The following is a 21,943-nucleotide window of genomic DNA, read 5'->3' as shown; positions in this document are numbered from 1 at the left end:
GATTAATAGCTACCTTATTCTGCTAGTTAGTAGGCTAAGGGAAGTTTCTAGCATTTTTCTGAAATTCTGTGTCTATTAATTATGATTTAGAAAAATGTAATTAGAAGTTACATATTCTTTAATTTCTTTATAGCATCCCTTTTATGAATTCGTGTTTGGTTCCAAATCCTTTCTGTGAAAGGGATTTGTAGTGAGAGAACCACCTATGAATAGAGATATGTATTTACTTTTTAAAAGGGAAGCTCTCCTTTCCTGTGTACATACTTGTCTAGGCAGTATTAACATTTTCCCCCAGGGCTGTCAGCCAACATCTGCAGCCATTGTCATTAACTGTCCAGCACTCACATAACACAGCCCTAATGGTTTAACTTAGATTCCTGTCATTTTGGGTTGGGCAGTGGTAGGCTTTACTTATACATACCAGTACTGTACATGTATTACCAAGTTAGAGTGAATTAACACTGTAAATAGCAAATCCATAATTAGGTCCAGCATGTCATTAAGATGACTTTAATTACACGTTTAAGATCCTGTCGTTACATAATTGAGCTTAGCTCTTTTTTTTTTTTTTTTTCCCTACCCTTTTCCCCCACAGTACAGCCAAGTTCACAGTTTATCATTGCTAGGGGATTTTAATTAGGATACTTATGTATCTTAATTAGAAATTAGGATACCCATTAGTCTTGAAATTAATTGGATTCTCTTTTAGGGTTGTCTTTTTTGTGTTTGCTTTTTTTAAAAAAAAAAACAGGAAAATAAGCTGGAGGTAAGCATATACCATAACACATGAAGATACTGATTTCATTTTTCATAAGCATTTTCCTTGGAACATTTCATCAGTTACCTTCCCAGATAAGGAGTGTAGTTAATTGTGCTGGCTGTGGAAGGAATCTGCTGAAATTGTCAGTCTAGGTGCACATCCCCCTAATCTGTTAGGAGCTGTAGGTAGGTTTTAGGCAGATTTACTTGAGAATGTTTTGTGGTGTAGTGGAAGGAGTGTTTGTCTTAGTTGACTCTCTGCGACCAACTTTTTTACCTTGTACTGGTCATTTAACCTCTCAAAGTCCAATAGTCTCACCAGTAAAAGGAGGCAGTTAGACCAAAAGATTTTTAGGGTCCCTTCCAGCTCTAAGATTTAACTGATACATGACTAATAAGATAATTTCTAGAGAAAAGGAATATCTTTTTATGAGTATAGAGAGCCTTTATACATTTACATACATGACTACTATGAATTGGTTTAATGTCTGACTTCTAGAATACTAAATCAATACATTTATATAGCTGTTCAAGTTAGACTTAAATTAGGCTAGCAGCATTAACATGTAGAGAAATGTTTGGGAAACCTGTTGCTTTGGATGATTCTAACTTAAAGAATATAACTTTGGGTAATTAAAAGTAATCTTTAAAAGTAGTGTAAATATTGCAATAATAATTGCTAACCTTTTAAACCTAACCTAACCTTAAAAAGGGCTTCCTTGGTGGCTCAGGCCATAAAGACTCCCTGAAGTGTGGGAGACCTGGGTTTGATCCCTGGGTTGGGAAGATCCCCTGGAGAAGGGAATGGCAACCCATTCTAGTATTCTTGCCTTGAGAATTCGATGGACATAGGAGGCTAGCAGGCCACAGTTCCTGGGGTCACAAAGAGTTGGACATCATGACTAAGCTACTAACACGATCACTAACCTTAAAAAAAATGGTTTAAAGGTAAGAGCCCTTGAACACTAAAAATAATTGAACAGAAATTATGATACTTAATGGATCAACTCGTATGAGTCAAGGGAGTAGTTTAAAGTCTTAGGTATTTTTCCCCTCCCTCAAATATAAATAACCCTATCTTAATCTTAAAAAATAAAATTATATTTTTGATAGTCATAACTGACATTGGAACTGCATTACCAGGTTGTTCTCTCATTTTGACAGAATATGTTTATTGCTTTGTGTCTGTGAACAAGCATGTATACCCCAGTTAACATTTAGTGCTTTTTTCATGAAAAAGCACATATTGCTCACCATGCATTTGATTTCATTACTCTGCTCCAGATTATTTGAACTGTGGATCTGTAGTGACACCTAGTGGATGATAAAGCTATGAACATTAGTGATAGAAATGAATTTCACAGCCAACTCAGGGCCTTCTGGCATCACACATTTGCTTTACATTTACACACAGCAAACCTTACATTTGCTTTAACCTTACAATTTTCATCGATGGCTGTTGTGGGGAAATCAAAAGAACTCCCATTGTTCTTGCCACATTATGGTGAAATGTGAAAATGCCAGTTCTCACTACCTAAACCAGAATTACTAAGAACAGATCTTCAAGATATCTAACCCAATCCCCTCATTTTTAAGATGAGGAAACAAACTGAAGCCAAGAGAGAAGAGACTGGGAGCTTCCCTGGCAGTCCAGTGGTTAAAGACACCCGTGCTTCCACTGCAAGGAACAAGGGTTCAATCCCTGGTCAGGGAACTAAGAATCCTGTAAGCTGTAGGCTGTGGTGTGACCACATGCACACACACAAACACTGATGTGAAGTCATATAAATGATAGAACCTGAACATGTGCTCTGTCCTCTAATATCCGAGCTTTTTGCTATACTCTATAGCATTTAATTTTGAGTTTTCCTTTTAGTTTGAGACGTTGGTTTAGATGGTAGATACTCCGTGTATTCTCAGCAGAACCAATACGGATACATAAAAGCCTATTTTTCTTGCAGTAATGCAGGGCTGAGTCTCAAAATAGAGCTGTTGACAAATGCAATCAAATGCTTTCCCTGTTAGTGAACATCCATGACTAAAGTATACAAGCAGGCAAGAACCATTTCGGATGTCATAAAGGAGTTGCTCGCATTGAGGGAGGATGGGGAAGGGAAGATGAGACCAGAGCTTAAGCACCCTTCTGAGATTCTGTGACTTTATGGCGAGGGAGAAAGTCTCTGTTCAAATTACCCTTAGTTTCTAATGTATAGCAGGAGAATACAGGTATTAAACAGTCATAATCGTTTTGTGGCACATTGTTTAATCCAGATTGGATACATCGGGCACAGCAGTGGCACATGACTCAATACTGTAAATGATTACATTTTAACATATGCACTACAGTTTCAAAAGAAGACAACAGGAAACTCAAGAGTTGGTTTGTTTTTTGTTGTTTCCATAGAAAGATTTCACATGTTTATCTTTCTGCAGTTTTGTACAGTATTTCTTCTTTGCCATTGTGATGTTGGTAAGCAAAGCCCATTTATTATATGAAAATAGAAAAGAACACACGTGATGTTTTTCACGATAACATTAATGGGGCAGGGTGACCTCTAAGGAAAACATTACATTGGAATGTCTGATTATCAAAAATATACCATCCCTCCCACCACCCAGGTTTGTAAAATAGTCTATTGGTCCAAGGAGCCCCCCAGGACTTGGGTCAGTGCCCTACACTGGTTAGTGTGACATCATCCAGTGTAGTTGAGAAACCTGCTAAGAGAAATTCATTCCCACACTTGATGAGAAAAACATAGAACATTCTGAATTGAAAACAAGACTCAAAAGGAACCCCTTTAAAGCTGTTTCTTTTTCTGATCCACTTTCTCTTAGTTCTAATGATGCTCATCATGATGCTGTTTGGGCTCCAAGGGTGACAAGTCATAACATTTTTCCTTCACTCATTTTAAAGCTTTGCAGAGATTTCACAAGGAACTCAGGGAAAGTAGTCTTTTGGGTTCCTGTTATGGTTACCATGCCAACTAGATGAGAAGGGAAACTAATATTGCCTTAGATTAACAGCGTTAGGATGTTTATGCCTTGTATTTCTCTGGTAATTGAAGTGAGGGAGCCTGGATCACTAGAATTCATTAATAGCCTAAACATCTAGGTTTAGATCAATTCTAAAAAGTGACGTGATCCTGAACTGCAGGAATCATCGTTTGAAAACTGGGTCAGGTCTTCAAGCACATCCATGAATTGATGCTTGTTAATTGTGAATCAGCATTAACTGGCCATTTTAATTTCTGTTCAAATTTTTTACTTTTCTTTCACTTTTCTACTTGCTGATTTTATCCTCCTGTATGATCATAGACTCACATGTTCAACTATCATTGAGAATACCTAGTCTTTTGAACAGGATTCTATGCAATTGGTCTTGAGCTTGACGCTGGTAATGAAAGGAGGGGATAAAGGAGGAATAGTACAGTGTGCGCTTCTGGAGGTCCTGGCTCAGGATGGTCCTGAAAATCCAAGTGTTAAACATATAAGCAAGCCTCAGAGTAATACAACATAATGTCAAGGGAAAAGTCCCAGGGCAAGATGTCTAAGCTCTGGATTGTGATCTTAGTTCTGCCACTAACTTGCCATGTGAATTTGAATGTCACTCAGCTTCTTTCTGCCTGTTTTCCCTTCTGTGAATTAAAGATTTAGTTCTTGACGTACTACCACCAGAGGTTGTAGAAAGGATTAAAGACTACATAAAGTATGCTTTAAAATGTCCTAGCCCTCTCTTCATTAAGGGCATTGGAAAGACAGCATTGGACTGAAAAAACCTGACTGTGCACTTACTCACCTGCTTTTGACAGAATTGATAGTCCTTAGCTGATTCTATCTAGTGGATGGTGGTTTCCAAGGTATGGTTTATACTGGTACAGTCAGGTGGTTTGAAAGGGCTTGTGTCCAAGTAATAATTGGCATTCACACATGACTATGTCTCTAGTTATAGCAAGTAATCTCTGATGGGTCTTCTCTGAGCATTGTTGCTGAGAGGCAATGCGTGTAATGGAAAAAGCATTAGACGAATATACAAGGGACTTGGGTTCTGATCCCAGCCCTGTCATTAAATGACCTCATGACCTTGAGCAGGTCACTTAATTTCTCTGGGCATCAGCCTATACTGTAAAATGACTTAGATAGATAGTCTCTAATCTCTTCTAGTTTGATATACTCTTAATTCCGTGTTTTCTAAGTTTCCATTCATTTGAATGTAGCCTATTGGTTTGTTTTTAACCCTCCCTAATATTAAGTAGGATTGAATGGGTAGTTTTGTGAATCTTCTATTATGCTGAAGTAGTTCATTAAAGAACTATGAAAGCTCAAGCCATTTCCCCAGAAAGCCATTGTCCCCTGGAAACCCTGATAAGATCCCATTTCTTCAGTCACTGGCCATTAAGTTAGACATTAAACTGACGTGGCACATTTGGCCTTTTTGTTTACTTACAAATACCCTTTAGCAGTATTGGCCCTTCTGGCTGTATTCCGTTGTGTAGACAAGCCATTTTCTTGAGTGAAGTGGATTTCTCATCTTTGGCTAAGGCTACATTGAGGGATGGAGCTGAAGGGGTTAGTCTAATGGTCCTTTGAAATCCAGGTGAAATCCTTCCAGGAGCAAATCCACCCCACTGAGACAACCCAAGCTTTTTATCAGCTGTGAAGTGAAGTTGCTCAGTCATGTCCAAATCCTTGTGACCCCATGGACTGTAGCCTATCAGGCTCCTCCGTCCATGGAATTTTCCAGACAAGAGTACTGGAGTGGGTTGCCATTTCCTTCTCCAGGGGATCTTCCCAACCCAGGGATTGAACCCGGGTCACCTGCACTGCAGGCAGAGGCTTTACCATCTGAGCCACCAGGGAAGCCCCAGTGGTCGTTTAGGACCTGGTATAATGTGAGATTTGGAAATGAAGTTTAAGGAATACAAAACATTCAGTTCATTAGGGTCAAAAAACAACAGGAAATTATTTGGGACATGATTTTTTAAATTTCTTCATTAATTTTTATGGGAACCACTAATATGCTCCCCCAGTACACTACCAAACAGGTCCCAGGTTGGAGCAGTCATTATTCTAACCCTGTGATGATCTGTTCTTAAACACAGTTCATTCGTATGTATATGTAACCATGCTCCTATTTACCTCTTTATCCTTTACCCCATTCAGTTCTCATGATACATACTTAGAAACTTTAGACCTTCCTAACTTTGTTCCATTATCCATTCTTTCAAGAGAAAAGTTCCTTTTCTAGTGCTTGGCCTGCCATTTAAATGGAGTCCAGCCCAGTCCTCTGCCTTCCCTAATGAGACATATGTATGACATGAATGGGTTGAAGAACTTATTCCCGAGTGTTTAGGTTGTTGTGTGTTTGTGTATACACACAAATTCCTCTGTAGTTGTAAAGCCTTTCTGTCTACTTCTACCATGAGCTCAGAGGGCCAGAACCACCCCATTCTTGGGTTAGGGGGAAATCAGAGAAAGGACCCAGTCAGTGACCAATGAGGACAGCGTGAAGTAGAAGGCTCCCTCTCCTCTGCCCTTCTGCTCACCTTCTGGTTAGGTGTCACCTCATAACCCTTTGACTTTCTCCTTCTGCAGGGTCAATAGAGCTGGGGTCATAGGGAAGCCAATGAAGGTAATTTTTAGGTTCCAGGCTAGTGAAACTCCTCTGGATGCCTCTGGTGGGAAGAAAAATTCTCGGCCCATGATTAAACAGCTAATCACTAAGTTGCTGAATGGATAGAGTTCTTGAGGAACTCCTGTATCTCAGAATCCAGGCTAGAGAGACTGCAATAGGCTAGCTAGGGTTTAGGAAGGGTGGTAAGGGCTTTGTCACTAACCCCAAGGCCCACCTGCTCTGCTAAAAGCAGTGAAAATTGATTGGATTCCAGAAATAGTGTTCCCAGCCCCACATGGCTACAAACCACTTGCACAGAAATGTGTCTGGGTTTTCCGGAAATAATTACTTCCTCACTTTCAGGGAGGTGATCAGGCTTCTCCCCCATTTCAGTTATCTTCAGGGACAGCTGGCCTAAAGACTCTTCAGACCCCAAGGCATCATTCAGACCAGGTAAGTATATCATCTATGATCTCTCACTTGCTTTCACTCTGGAGAATCCTTCATGAGGCACCCAGGCTTAACCTTCTGCAGCCTCTGTGGGAGTTGCCTCAGGTATGAGATAAGTCAGAGCTTGGTCCCCATACCACTGCCTTCTCAGTGGTTAACTGCTCATGGAGCCTTTTGGCAGAGCTCTGGATGGGCTTTATGGTGGGTGCTGAAAGAGGGGTGCAGAGCAAGGTGCCACAGGGGCCGGCTGCTGCTGGGAGCCCTGGGTTCTTCTGTTCTCTCTCCACTGGCACACAGGCCGAAATTTCCTGTGCCTCTCCAGTGTTGGCTGTTTCCTTTTTCAAGATCCCAATGTGATAAATCTGGTCATTCTCTTTCTTCTCCAGAAATGCAAACTTCAAACACCAGTGGTTCCAATCACAAGGGAAGCACTCTGCTCTTTAAGGTAGATGTCCCTCATCCCTAAATGCCCATTTTTGCTCTGTTCTGTTCTCTTCCACCACTGCATTCACATAAATAGAACTCCCGGGCATGAGTCTGTAGGTGCCTGGCAGTGGAGAAGACCTTCTTTAACATGTCTCAGGATCACCGGGGTCCATGTTGAGACAGATGGCTAGACACAGAGAAAAACACCCAGGGGGTGAAGCAGAGAGGTACAGAGACAAAGCAGACAGGGACAGACAGAGGGTGAGTGTTGCTGTGTGGTCACTTGGCAGCTCTGTGCAGGTCAGCTGGGCAGTGGGGCCCAGACTCATTTGACCTCATCTACCTGGGGGAACGAAGAGAGAACTCAGCAGTAACTGACTTCTTAGCCTAAAAGCTTTTGCTATAAAAGGAGAGAGAGAAAAAACAAAAACAAAAACCCTCACAAAATGCAGTTTTGGTTCAAAGGTATTGGGTCCATGGAGAAAAACATTTCACAAAACTCCGTTGGTGTTTTTGTTTTCCACCTTTTCCCATGAATAAATATTATCCATTAAGAGCCTTGAAAAAGGTGCTTAAATACACAGTGTTATATTTTCTTCCCGTTTTGCACGTGAAAACTCGGCCTCTGTGCTGCTCTTGGTCTTGTATTTTCCTCACTGGGGTCTCCAGAAACATCTGTTATTTGGTCTGAGGCTCCCCCCTCCGGGCCCTGGCCTGGTTCACAGCCTGTACCCCTACATCCCATCCCTACCCCCACCCATCCTCCCTTCCTCTGGCCCCAGCGAGATGCAGTAGCTCAGGGCTGTGTCCACGCCAGCAGCAGTGAACCTCACGTGCCCCTTCGCTGCCTCCTTCTCTTCCAGGCACAAGTTTCAGTGCTAGGGGTGCAACAGGGCGGGCAGGAATAGTGGGGAAGGGGGAGGGAGTGGTCCCAGTGGCCACCCACCAACATGCCAGCCCCCTTCACTCCCACTACCTGCACTGGCCCTCTGTCCAGTGGTTTTACAAGGCAGAGACCTTGACAACATTGCTGGCTATGGAAGGAATGTTCGTGTTGGGGCCCGGGCTGGCAGGGGGTGGCCGACTTTCGCCTTCTGGGGTTAGTGCTGGGGGAGTGGGGATGCTGATGATGGCTGTGGTGATCTGGGATGTTTTGCAGTTTGGTCTCAGTCCGTCATCTGCTTTCAAATTAAGGCTGGAACGACTGGGATAAAAAAAAGAGTGAGTTGATGATGGTTCATCTTGCTAGTGTCCCAAAGCTTCTGTGACTCTCTACATGTCTAGCTTATAGTAACTAGGAGGCGGTTTGGGTGTCCCTCTATCTCTGCTTTTGGTATTTGGCCTGTAATTATCCATTCTGATGATTATTCCTCAACTACCCCAAATTGCAAAAGTCATGCATATTGGGCTTTGGAATTCAGAGTATACATTTTCCCCTCCAGTGTACTATTTTCCTATCATTTGTTTAACTTGATTTTACTTCCCCTGAATTCCTTGCAATTCATTGGAGGTAGTGGGAAGTGGCCTAAATATAAGCAGAATCACTTTGTGATGCAAAATCAGCCTGGGATAAGCCATGTCTAATACAATTGTGAAAATTACTTTCTTGAGAAAACAGTCCATTCTCTCTACCAGGGAGGTCATTTTTGGATTTTTGTTGTTACTTGTTTCTCATATCTAACCCCCCACCCCCACCCCCACCACTGGGCCTAAACATGCTATAGTGTCCTAAGCATAGGAGGGACTTCTGGGCTAACTTGCAAGTATGAGAAGGAAGGTGGGGGAGGCCCTTGCATTAGATATGGGGGAGGGAGGGCCAAAGACCCCAGGGTTCTCCTAACGTGGAGGTGGCATCACTCTATGAAAGTGGAAGTCGCTCAGTTGTGTCCGACTCCTTGCGACCCCACAGACTATACAGTCCATGGATTTCTCCAGGCCAGAATACTGGAGTGGGTAGCCTTTTCCTTCTCCAGGGGATCTTCCCAACCCAGGGATCAAACCCAGGTCTCCCGCATTGCAGGCAGATTCTTTATCAGCTGAGCCACAGGGAAGCCCAGGGAGTGCCTAAAAGCCTCAGGGAGCGATGGATGGGAGCCACCCACCTGGTAGTGAGGGAGGGCTGCTCGCTGCCCTGGATGTGGATCGTGCTGAGCTCTTGCATGCTGCGCAGGCGGGTGGCCGGCAAGTTGGAATTGGGCAGGTGTGTGGTTTTCTTACTACGACGGGAGCAGCAGGTGGTTGTGAGGCCTGGGTGGCTGGACAACGAAGGACTCCGTGTGGATGGGTAGTTCTGCATTGAACTCTCCATGCAGTTCTGCTCAAACATCTGCTCATCTATGAACTCGTGGTTCTGTGGGAAGCAGAGGGAGAACAGGTAAGAGAGATAGGAAGTGGGGGCGGGAGGGGGATGAGCTCCAGCACTCTGCCTGGCTCTGTTCTGGGCCTTGAGAGGAGGGTACCCAGCTGCCTGGAGCACCAAGAAGCATTCCGGACCCAGGGGTGTCCCACAGGCATCGAAGGAAGGAAGGAAGAGATTCCCATGGGCAGCCCTGGTCAGCAGACTGAAGGGCGGACACTGCAGTCATGAAATCACAATGTTTCCTGTACTTCATCTACGGCTTTGGCTGAAGGGATATAGAGGGATGTGGAGGGATTTTGTGGCATCCTCAGAGCTGAAGCAAAGACTTGCCAGACTTTGTAGGATTTTACAGGATTGCCCCCGCAGGGGCAGCAGGCAAGGAGTCCCTGACTGTGAGTAGTGGGTGTGCTAGGTTGTCTTTTTCTGGCTTTACTGGGTGAGATCTTTATGAATCCTGGGTAAGCATGAGACACAAGATTTTAAAGGCATTGAATTATTCACAGAATTCGGAGAGCTTTGCTCTTGAAGGCCAATGGGGTCACAATGTCAGAGTTATTGTTTCTTTTGATGATTGATTTCTTCCCACCTGGTTATGGGTTGAAGTGAAAGTCACTTAGTCATGTCCGACTCTTTGTGACCCCATGGACTGTAGCCTGCCATGTCCATGGGATTCTCCAGGCAAGAATACTGGAGTGGGTTGCCATTCTCTTCTCCAGAGGATCTTTCCAACCCAGGGTTCGAACCTGGATCTCCTACGTTGCAGGCAGACTCTGTACTGACTGAGCTGCCAGGGAAGCTGGTTATGGAGTATGGCTCCTTAATACACCTAAAGGCACAGGATTCCCTAGGTCAAGTGTCAGCATGGGGAGGGGATGCTAACAGACTGTCAGTGGAGGCCATCAGGATAGGGTGGAGTGCAACACAGGATGACTATAATGTGGTTGTTTGGCCAAGGTGACTAAATATCTATGGCATGAACAGCCTGGCCAAGGCTGCCAGAGTAAGGAGAAGTAACATGAGAACAGAGTTCAGAAAGAGAGAGAGAGACCAGCCCCGACATTCGATACCAGCAGTTCCCGTGGAGTTGGGGGGTGGGGCATAGACAGACGTGGCACATGGGCACTCACAGGATACCAACACTGGTTCCATGTCCCACCACCCCTCCAAGCCCCTGGGGAGGTCAAAAAAGGGAATCAGAAAGGCACAAGAAAACTGGAAGCCTGAGCTGGTCCTGGGTGTGACAGCAGAGGTGGGGTAAGCCCCAGAAGAATCAACAGCGCATGCAGAGAACCAGACCAGGGGGTAAAAAGAGGAGACTCCACAGACTCAGAGGAATCAGAGAGAGAAACATCAATCAAAGTTTTAAAAAGTTATACCTTGATGGTGGAGGTTCGTACAGATAACAGGGGATCATCCACAAGATAGGACAACCCCTACAGGACAACATGCCAACAGAAGATAAAAACACCATTGATTGTACATTCCAGCATTCCCAAGCTCAGTCCTGACATTCAGTCTCTCAATCCCAGCATTTCACCCTCGCTCGCTCCCCGCATTCTTCTTCCTTTGTCCCAGCATTCCACCCCTGGAGTCCAACATTCCTCCCCTAAAACCCAGCATTCCATCTTTTAATCCCAATATCCCCCCACCCCCAATCCGACATTCTTTCCCCCAAATTCGGCATTCCACCCCTTCAATGCCAGCATTCCATCCCTCAATTCCAAGATCTCATTTCTTCAATGCCAACATTCCATCCCTTCAAACCCAATATTAAATTTCACCCATATCCTTTCAACTTACACATTCCACCCAGCACATGCAACTTGGAAAGGGCAGTTGGGTCCAGGCCTATTTCTTTGGCAAGCTCTGAATCTTTGAGAAAAATTCTAGATATGCATATACAGTTCTTGACTCTATGAAATATTGGATAAATCCTGGAAACTAGGGTTTTCAGAGTACCTTCCCACCTTGGAAGTCCTCATTGGGTTCAACTGCCATACAATGTCTCCCTTTGTCTCATCTAACAGTCATCTAATATCTGTTCCCCCCACATCTGGGAGGCCAAGATATGGAATATAGAGAATTAGAAAGTTCCCTCCTTAGTGTGCTGAGCCCTGACTTTGGGCTTTTGGGGAAGGGAGATCCTAGAAAGAAACAGCAAAGTTTCCCTTTGTCCCTCTTTGGTTGTCCAGCCTGACTTCTCCTCCCTCCCCACTATTTCTAACACTTTTTGCCAAGGGTCCAGGGTTGGCCCCACTGCCCTTCCTTTCAGCCTGTTAGTGAGGCACAAGCATCATTCCACATTCCAGCTGGGGCACCCTAAGCCATGACTCTATTTTAACAATAAGCCTTTCAGAATCTGAATTCCCTGAGAATCGCAGGGTGGCTAAGACGGGGTGGCACTGGTAAAATCCCTGGCTAGAGCAACATATGCACTGCCTCTTTCATTCACTGTCTCCTGTTTCAAGTGGAGTGGAGGGAGCAGAGGGACCCACAAGTTCCATCCATCTAGCCCCAGGGTTGGGACAGAAGTTGACATTCTTCTCTGCTGTCCTGTAGCAATCTATTATAAGTTCAGCCCTACTTTTGAAGAGTGATGCCCATCAGAACTGAGAAACTATAGACATAGCCCTTAGGCCTCAGTAACTAAGAAATGGGCCATGGGGATGGGGATAGAGGGGTTGTGTGAAAAGTCCAGGGGAATGGCCTCCTCTGTGCCACTGCAGGACAGAGCTGGCCTCCGACCCTTGGGGTCTTCCTTCTGAGGGTTGATAGAGACCTCATTGCTACTCTTTTGATCTAAGGGGACAGACTTTGACTTCTGAAGCTTGGCCCAAGGTGAGGATGTGGGCACAGAGCTCACACCGGATAAGTTCTGACCTTAGAAAAGGGTTAGGGGTTGGGGATGAGAAAGGAGGTGGCACTGGGCTGGGACTTACAGTGGTTTTTTCCAGGCAGTGCAGCAGGTGATGGTGCTGGCTCTCGATGAGTGAGGTTGTCTTGCCCATGTGCTCCTCTTCTGGGGTGCCCTAGGAAGAAAAGATGAGAGACTGAGCGTAAAGCTGGTGGCTCGCCTTCTCTCCATCTCCTTCATTTCTCCACAGAAGGGAGGAGGGACCAGAAAAATCTGGATGAACCAAATTTTAGGGTCACCCTAGAACATGTTAGCCTTTGGCTAGGGGCACCTAAGCTAAAGCTGGCTTAGGGATACAATGATAACCCTATGGAAGAGGTATGTGGAGAGGGCTGCTACTGGGGGAAAGTTTGGGGCTTTGGGGCAGAAGTGCTGGTGCCCCCGGGAGGAGAAACCAAGTTCATCCTCCCGTCCACCTCCTGGCCCCAGGTCCTCTGGGCACCTACCATCAGCTCCAGCGCTTCGTTGAGGAGTCCGTTGCGCTTGCTGTGCAGGTAGGCGTTGGAGCTGCCAGTTTTGGCCACACGGATCCTGGCAAGGCGGGCCTTCTGTGATTGACAGAGATAATAAAAGAGTGAGGGGGACTATTACTCATCAAAGTCCTCCCTCCTTCCCCCAAATTTCATGACCTCTGTCCACTCAGTATTGCATCAGGGTATTTCTCATCGCCAGACTGCAGGCTCTTGCAAGGAGCACATGTTAGAGCTCCCTGATTCTCCCCTAGGGTCCAGTGCTTCTCCCTGCATTCAGCAGGTTCCCAAATACCAGTTAATTAGGAGAAAATCAGGGAGTGTGTACATGTGGCCTTCAACTCCTCCCCGTCTTTCTATTTTTTCCTTAGCATTCATTACTAAGGTAGTATATGTTTTATATAGTTATCTTGTTACTGTCTCTCTCCCCCACCAGAATGTAAAACTCCTCAAGGTCTGGTTATACATGTGGAATCTAGAAAAATGGTACAGATAAACCTATTTGCAAAGCAGAAATAAAGACACAGACGTAGAAAACAAACGTATGGACCTCAAGCAGGGAAACAAGAGGGTGGGATGAATTGGGAGATTTAGGAGTGACATGTGTACACTGCTATGCCTGGAATAGATAACTAGTAAGAGCCTGTGGGGGCTTCCCAGATGGTGCTAGTAGGAAAGAACCCGCCTCCAATACAGGCAACAGAGAGGGTTCTATCCCTGGGTCGGGGAGAGCCCCTGGAGGAGGGTATGGCAACCCATTCCGGTACTCTCGCCTGGAGAATCCCATGGACAGAGGAGCCTGGTGGGCTACAGTCCATAGGGTCGCAAAGAGTCAGACATGACTGAAGCGACTTAGCACGCATGCACACAAGAGCCTATGGTATAGAGTGGGGAACTCTGCTCAGTGCAATGTGGATGGGAGGGGCATTCATAAAGGAGAGGAAATGTGTATACAAATGGGTGATTCACTACACTCTACAGCAGAAACTAGTTACAATGTTGTAAAGCAACTATACCCCAATAAATAAAAAAACAAAGTCCTCGAAGGTAGCAGTTTTTGTTTTGTTCCCTGGTATCTCTCCAGTGCCTAGCAAGTTGTAAATCAATAGATGAATTTACAATTTCATGTCTGTCTTTGGGGTATGTCTCTATATGTCTGTTTTGTTGTGCATGTCTATGGGAATGAATGTAGATGCGTGTATGTGTGACAAGGGGCCCAATGTGGGTGAGAGAGGGGAAGATGGAACATATTTCCATACACCTCCCTGGCTTGAGCTATGTTAGTTGCTCAGTCGTGTTTGACTCTTTGCAGCCCCATGGACTGTAGCCTGCTGGGCTCTTCTGTCCCTGGAATTCTCCAGGCAAGAATACTGCAGTGGGTAGCCATTCCCTTCTCCAAAGGATCTTCCTGACCCAGGGATCAAACCTGGGTCTCCCCCATTGCAGACAGATTCTTTACTGTCTGAGCCACCAGGGAAGCCCCGGCCTTAGCTATGGCACCAGAAATCTCCTCAGCTCCATCCCGGGAGGCCTGTAGCAGTATCCCACAGGAAGACTGCATGGGACCTCAGCCATGCATGCTTATCTCTCCTGCTTGCAGAGGCCGTGGGAGAGGCGGGACATGCCGCATAGGTTGGCTTCTTGTCTCCTTCCCAGTAAACATAATCGGTGTCACCATGACAGCAGCACTATCGCGGAGTGAGGCCTAGCAGGAAAGAGGCTCCGGGAGGGAGAAGGGATGGGTAGAGGGCTTCCTGCTGGTTTAAAAACATGCAGCTTCACGGTTGGGCTCTTGTGGATCTAGACCCAGTTCCAGGAAGCAGAGGAGCCCACGTGGACTCACAGCACTCTTTTAGGCCAGAGGGGTCCTTCCTCCTGCCTCAGGGAAAATCCACACTTAACTTCAGCATGGACTCTGAACAGAGGCGTCCTTGAAAATTTGTGGTGATTTTCATTTCTTGTCGCCTTCTCCCCAGCCTGGGCAAGTATCTCCCCATGTGCCCTGCTGGTCTGGCTCATCCACTAAAAGGAGGCCAGGGACTTGGCTTCTGGCTCTCAACAGAAGCGCAAAGAACACATGATACCCATCGTGTTCTGGGAAACCCCCCTGTGGCCAGGATGTCCTTGCAGGGACAATTCAGCATCCTTCCCTAGTTTCTAAATATGGGGAAGAGGTCAGCACCTGAGCCTGGAAGATCTGCCTGTATATCTGAGAAAGAAGTCTCCTCTAGATCGAGAATGAAAAGAGGAAGCTGGGAGAGAAAGGGCGGTAAGCAAGCCCCTCATTCCTCTTCTATCTGAGCAAAGAACATACATTCAAGTTGCAGGACAGTTCTCCTCCCGGGGATGCAGCTCCACCTCTCCCCTCGGTTCCATGTCTGCATTCACACAAGTCCTCCATCATTTGAGGATGTGCTGTTATTGTTTTGGGTGAGTGCTGGGTGTTGAGAGCCGCGTATGGAAATCCAATTGTGTCAAGCTCATTATAGCCTTATATAATTTGATTGCACCACTTAGAGCCAGACCTTTCTTGTATCTGGGCTCTGTCTTCATTACTTTCTTGAGATGAAAGATTCTCCTGCTCTCCTCTGTGGCACTTCTTTTAATCTTATCTTACCCTGGGCTCTATTAAGGCAACAGATTGTCATATCAAATGCACTGTATCATTTAATCATTTCCCACACAGGATAAAGAGGTCTGCAATGTATTTACAGAACCCTACCCAGCACATGTAATTTGGTGAGGACTTTTGGCTTGACTTTGAGCTTCTGAGGGCCAGAGTCTGTGGTTTATGCACATTTTTATCTTAAGCACCTAGCACAGAGCTTTGCACTGAGTATTTGCTCAAGTGAGGCTTGTGATGGCCCAGGAAGGAAGATGATCCTACACAGTTGGCCAGAAATCCACGTTAAAAAAGCCACTGTGATGCACTCAGTCCTTGTGTGGGCTGGTCAGCCTCCCTCTCTTCTATGGCCAGAAGTACAGTGTGAGAGTTAAAGGAATGTGGATATCATCTAGGCTGTTTTAAAGACAAAGAAATGGAAAAAAAAAAAAAAAGATAAAGACAAGGAAATGGAGATGTGAGAGGAAGGGACTTTTTCAGGGCAAGACTTCAGCTCAGATCTTCCAACCTTCAGGCCAATGCTGCTTCCATAACATCCCTCTTCTTCCCTACATTTCAGCTCCATTCAGGCAAGTTTTAACCTGATGAACAAAGCCCAAAACTTGCATTTTCAACAGCTGTAGAGATTCCAGGTTTGGAGGAGAGGTCAGGATGGAGGATTCTGCCACCCTGGGGACAGTTCCTGGTACAGGCTAATAAGCCCAAGAATTCTGTGGGCCCCTAGAAGCCTTTCACGATGAAGCACTTCCTGGCTGTCTGGCTGCCAGGTGTCCTTGGAGCGTGAGTATCGACATCTCTGCCCTGGGAGAGGCCGAGGAAGGAGAAAGGGAGAGAACTGGAAAAGCCGAAAGAGACCATGGACAATTGCACTCTTAAGCATTCATCTCAGAGAAAAGAAAAGTTTTATTCACACACAAACCTGCAAGTGGCTGTTAACAGCAGCTTTACTTGTAATAACTCAATGTCCCTCAACATGCAAACTGTTAATCATAACTGGGATGCACCCATACCAGGGAATACTACTCAGCAAGGAAAAGGAACAGACTACTAATTCACCTGACTTGGGTGAATCTCGAGGAAATTACAACAAAATGGGAAAAGCCAGTCTCCAAAGGTTACCTACTATATAAGCCCATTGATATACCATTTAAAAGATGAAAACATTTTATAAAGGGAGGACAGATAAATGGCTTCCAGGGTTTAGAGACAGGGTGGAGGGGTGTTGCGGGGAGTGGTTGTAAGAGATACAGTGGAAGGGATCCTTGTGGTGTTGAAACTGTGTGGTATCTTGACTGAGGTGGGGGATGTGTGATCTTGCATAGGTGATAAAACTGTATCAAACATCACACAGAGGCACACATGGGCACAAGCAAAACTGGGCAAGTCTGAATAGGCTTGGTGGGTTGTAGCTATGTCAATGCCCATGCAATGGATATGATAATTTTATAGCTACATGTGTATCTATAATTATTTTAATGAAAATCCCCACTCAGATGTTCCCCTCTCTCTGTCCACTGCCTCCTTACTCGATCTCCAGCTCACCTGGCTTAGAGGAGCCAGTCTCTGTAGCAAAGAGTCATGGAGTCATTTCAGCAATAAGTAAGTAAATAAGTAAGTGATAGTCACTCAGTCATGCCCGACACTTTGTGACCCCATGAACTGCAGCCCACCAGGCTCCACTGTCCATGAGATTTTCCAGGCCAAGGATACTGGAGTGGGTTGCCATTTCCTTCTCCTGGAGATCTTCCCAACCCAGGGATTGAACCCATGTCTCCTGCACTGCAGGCAGATTCTTTACCGACTGAGCTACAAAGGAGGCCCTAATCTCAAGCAAATCAGTCATGATGGGAAAGGATGACAACTTTTTGGTCCTTTCCTTTCCACCTGAGGCGCATGGGCTAGTGCTTACCCTCATGACTCCTGAGTATGTGGTCTCATCAGCTCCCCTGACCTCCTTCCTGGCCCATCTCTCCACTCCCCACTGAGTCCTCTGACCTGCCTGCCTTACCTCACTACTGTGGTAGACCTGGGGCTGGAAGCAAGCAGTATTCTTGTGTTGTCTTTTTTCCCTTCTCACAAGAAGCCCAAGGTGAAAAAGACAGAGCTGAGTGGACCATGAGGAGGGACAGTATCCAGGCAACATGAAAACACTATGAATATTTACTTTGATTTACTCCCTCTTTGAAGGAGAGCAAAGAGGGAGTGGGAGGAGGGAAGCAGAGGGAGGAACTCTTGTCCTGGGGGGCTAGAAGGAGGAAGACGCCCAAGCTGATTCCTCGTGTATCTTAATCACATGGGATGAACTCTGTAAAGTTGTGTGGAGAAATGGCTCCCACAGCATTCTTTGCAGAGGGCAAAATGACAGCGGACGTGATGCTCTAAGAAGCAGGTAAGGGCGTGAGCACAGAAGGGAAGGGAGTGCAGGGGCGGGTGAAGCCCTGCTCCAGTGGGGCTGCTGTGGGCTGGTGTGAGAGCTGAGGATTCCAGGAACCTTTACTGCTCTTCAAAAACCCTGTGTCAGCCCTGGGGGGTATGGTGGGCAGTGGGGGGTGGGGTTGCCATTGCTATAGGACCCCTGGTCCTTCAGGGCTTTGCTGCTGCTGCTGCTAAGTCGCTTCAGTCGTGTCCGACTCTGTGCGACCCCATAGACGGCAGCCCACAAGGCTCCCCTGTCCCTGGGATTCTCCAGGCAAGAACACTGGAGTGGGTTGCCATTTCCTTCTCCAATGCATGAAAGTGAAAAGTGAAAGTAAAGTCACTCAGTTGTGTCCGACTCTTAGCGATCCCATGGACTGCAGCCTACCAGGCTCCTCTGTCCGTGGGATTTTCCAGGCAAGAGTACTGGAGTGGATTGCCATTGCCTTCTCCGCTTCAGGGCTTTAGGCTCTTTGATTTGGAAAGGAGATCCCAGTTCCTCCTGCCCCCTTTTTAAGGACAGCACAATGAATGTAGATATTGTTTCACACTTGCCAGCTGACTTGAATGGGGAAGGAGATAAGACTTCTATTTTGGGGCTGGCTCGCAGGGAATGGGGGTGGGGAAGCCCTGACCTTGAGTGAAGAGGTAGAAACTGGTGCTGGAAGGGATGGAGAGGACTGCAGATCAACCCAAGGCAGGCTGACAACATCACAGACCCCCCCAGTCAGGATAAGTCAAAGTATGTCACTCCACAGGCAGAGGGAGACAGTAGGGCAAGGAGATGACCACCGGGGCACACAAAAGGGGAGATGTGGGAAGTGGGGACCAACTGGATTTATTACATAACTATGTGATATATATTATTAAGTATGGTGGTGGTTTAGTCGCTAAGTTGTGTCTAACTCTTGCTATCTCATAGACTATGGCCTCCCAGACCCCTCTGTCCATGGGATTTCCCAGGCAAGAATACTGGAGTGGGTTGCCTGGATTGTCATCTCTTTCTCCAGTGGATCTTCCTGACCCAGAGGTCAAACCTGGGTCTCCTGCATTACATATAGATTCTTGACCAGTGAGACACCAGGGAAACCCCCATTAAGTATTTTTACATGCAAATCATTATACATTTCAGAGCTAACTTTCATGAACTTTGAGACTTCGTTTCAGTCAGCATACACAGATGTGTTCTGAAATTCTGGATCCCTCTGATATTTCAAGGAAGCCCTGTCACTGGGGGGTTATCTCTGCAAAAGCAAGGCCAGGAGAGAGGCTCACATGATGAGGAAGTAACCCAGGTGCACAGCATAGGGCCTGGCACATAGTAGGTGCTCAGTAAACATGTGTGGAATGGATGAATGAAGAAAGAATACAATAAGGACATAATGTTTCAGGCCTCCCTAAGCGACTCTTTCAGGTCTCCCCGTTCCATTGTACCCAGAAAAGCTTTGATGGTACCCCCCTGGAGGTTGAGATGCTGCTGAAGGGGGAGTATTTCAGCCTAGATCAGAAGAGAAGGAAAAACTGCTACCTGGGTCCAAGAATCTTCACCAGCCAAAAATGCAGATGAACTGGCTCAGAGGGTGAGGTGGAGGCCCGTCAGGAAAGGAGGCTTCTCTCTGGGCACCAAAACCTTCAGGCATCTTTGCTCAACCTGTTCGCCCTGCCCGGCCTCTCTAAGGCGTGCTCACTGGACATCACTGGAAACCTTTCCAGGACCCATGCTTAGTCTCCCGACTGTCAAGGGCAGTTCTATGCCCTATCCTACGATACCCTGAGGTGACTCAAGCCCGCTGTGCAATTTGTCCCTGAACTCAATGGCCTCAGAATGTTCTCCTTTCAGAGTATTCATTTTTCTTTTTAGCAAATTTATTTTTGTCACTCTGTTTGGTATAGGCTATTACAGGGTACTGAAAAGTGATTATGCTCCCCAGCAAGCTCTTGGCTGTGGAAGGGAGGAGCCCAGGCACTGCCCAGTGTTAGTAGCTGTCGTCTAGGAGGGGTGGCCAGGGCCCAAGGAAACTGCACAGAATATCCACAAGGAGAACATTGGCTTGTGGGTAACTGAGAGTTTGTGGCCTTGCACAGCTGACCGTGGTTGGCGTACAGGACACTGGTAGGTGGGAAGGCACCTAGGGCTGCTTACCTTCCAAAGCCAGAGGCCGTCTGTGCAGGGATTCTCCCAGGAGCTCAGTGTGACAGAGGCACAAGGCCAAGGGCACCCTCTCGGTGTGGCCTACCCCCTTCCGGGTCTGAGGCTTACCTTCTGTGCCCTGCGTTTATCCGCTCTCTGATTCTGGTGGTAAATCCGGCTGAAGTTGGAAACAATCACAGGGACCGGCAGGGCAATGACGAGGACACCGCTCAGCGAGCAGATGGAACCGAAGATCTTTCCTGCAATCGTCTTGGGCACCATGTCTCCATATCTGCAAGACGAAGACAAGCAGGTGTAAGGAGGAGGGGCCATTTGGGAAACAATCAGGCTCCCCTGCTGATCACTCACCCATTCATTCATTCATTCATCTGACAGTTCTTTAGGTGCCTGCTATGTGTCAGGCACTATGATGACGCTCTGCTAGTGAATAAAACAGACAAGGTCCTTATGTTCACAGAGCCAGCCTCCTTCCAGGGGAAGACCATAACACTTAAGTGAATATATAAAAATATTGTAACTTCTGGCTCTTTCCAGGGAGAGAATAGAGATAGTGCAGTTCAGGGTTGAGGGAGAGTGGTCAGAAAGGCCTCCCTGAGGAGGTAACATTTAAGCTAAGACCTGAAGGTAAGGAATCCAGCCGTGCCACACACTTGGGGCAGAGTGTACCAGGCAGAGGGAACATACTGGACGGAGGCCCTGAGGCAGGAAGGGGCTTGCCCTGTCCTAGGAACAGTGAAAGGGCCATCAGGACCGGCACACAGGGCAGGTGGGGAGTTCTACAAAAGGAGACTGAGGCAGCAGGTGGGGGCCAGGCAGGGCCGACCATGCGGGGTCCATCCCAAGTGCAAAGAGGAGCCATGGACAAGCTTCAAGCAGAACAACACGATTTCTCTTACGGTAATAAAAATAACAAAGAGTAAACCGCCTTCTATTTATGTGAAAACTTATAATTTACAAAGCACATTTACACATTTGACTCACAGAAGCTCCACGAACCCTGTGAACTTGGAACGCCAATCATCACTGGACAGATGCAGGAATCGAGGCTCAGAGGCATGAAGTGGATTGCTCGTGTTTGGGTACAGCTGGGAGCAAAACCCACACCTCCTGTTTTCTCCTCTTTTCACCTCATCCCACTGTCTTAAAGGGGTCTATGAGTTCCAAAACTCAGCCCTTTAAGCTGTGAAGCCACTTTGGGACAGTGCCAGCCCCTCTCAGAGCTCAGAGAAACTCTCCTAAGTACTTCACACCTTGGCAGCCACCCCCTGGGACCAGCTTGGCCTGGCTCCTGCTCAGCCCCAGGCAAACAGGCCAGAGCCTTCTCCTCTAATCAATAAGATACGCTCAGCTGCAGTTAAGTGTTTAGCCTCTTCTTTATTGAGATCATTTAAAGGCCACGTGAAGTAAAGAATTGTGACAACTCCTTTGGCCAAAGCCAGAACCACAACCTCTCCCCGCCTCTGTGCCCTCTGGGTGTCCGGAGCAGAAACAGCCTTAGGGTGACCTGGAATTGTTGCTACTGAAATTGTGAGGCTCCAAGTCACTTGTCCTGAAGGATCCAGGTGTCCTGGGGTCCAGAAAGACTGTGGAAGGCGATGGGGGAGCCATTGCAGAACTGAAGTTCTCACCCCTAACCCTAAGGGCTTGGTCAAAGGTGTGCCATGGTGGACACATACTTGGATGAATGACCACATTTAAGCTTCTCAACACCCTTCTTCCTTCTTCTTCAGTGTCGAGGCCTTTTGTTCCGGCTCAAGCTGTCTT

The 21,943-nt window shown here is 46.5% G+C and overlaps 1 protein-coding gene across 2 annotated transcripts in view; it reads right to left on the bottom strand.

Moving 5' to 3' along the window:
• Positions 1 to 4,745: 4,745 nt before the first annotated feature.
• Positions 4,746 to 21,943, bottom strand: part of KCND3 (potassium voltage-gated channel subfamily D member 3) — a 225,892-nt gene continuing 208,694 nt past the window's right edge. Inside the window, exons 3-8 of one of the 2 annotated variants that reach the window (XM_025288091.3) lie at positions 20,288 to 20,450; positions 12,966 to 13,067; positions 12,545 to 12,634; positions 10,982 to 11,038; positions 9,349 to 9,596; positions 4,746 to 8,450 (exon numbers count right to left, since the gene is read on the bottom strand). In XM_025288091.3, coding sequence (XP_025143876.1) covers positions 8,249 to 8,450; positions 9,349 to 9,596; positions 10,982 to 11,038; positions 12,545 to 12,634; positions 12,966 to 13,067; positions 20,288 to 20,450 — 862 coding nt within the window. In that variant the 3' untranslated portion in view covers positions 4,746 to 8,248. The remainder of the gene's footprint in view (positions 8,451 to 9,348; positions 9,597 to 10,981; positions 11,039 to 12,544; positions 12,635 to 12,965; positions 13,068 to 20,287; positions 20,451 to 21,943) is intronic. The other variant, XM_025288092.3, reaches the window with a different exon arrangement.

Source organism: Bubalus bubalis, chromosome 6 (assembly GCF_019923935.1).
Source record: "Bubalus bubalis isolate 160015118507 breed Murrah chromosome 6, NDDB_SH_1, whole genome shotgun sequence".
Taxonomy (NCBI): domain Eukaryota; kingdom Metazoa; phylum Chordata; class Mammalia; order Artiodactyla; family Bovidae; genus Bubalus; species Bubalus bubalis.
Note: the sequence above shows the minus strand (reverse complement) of the source record. Positions and strands in the feature narration are given on the sequence as shown.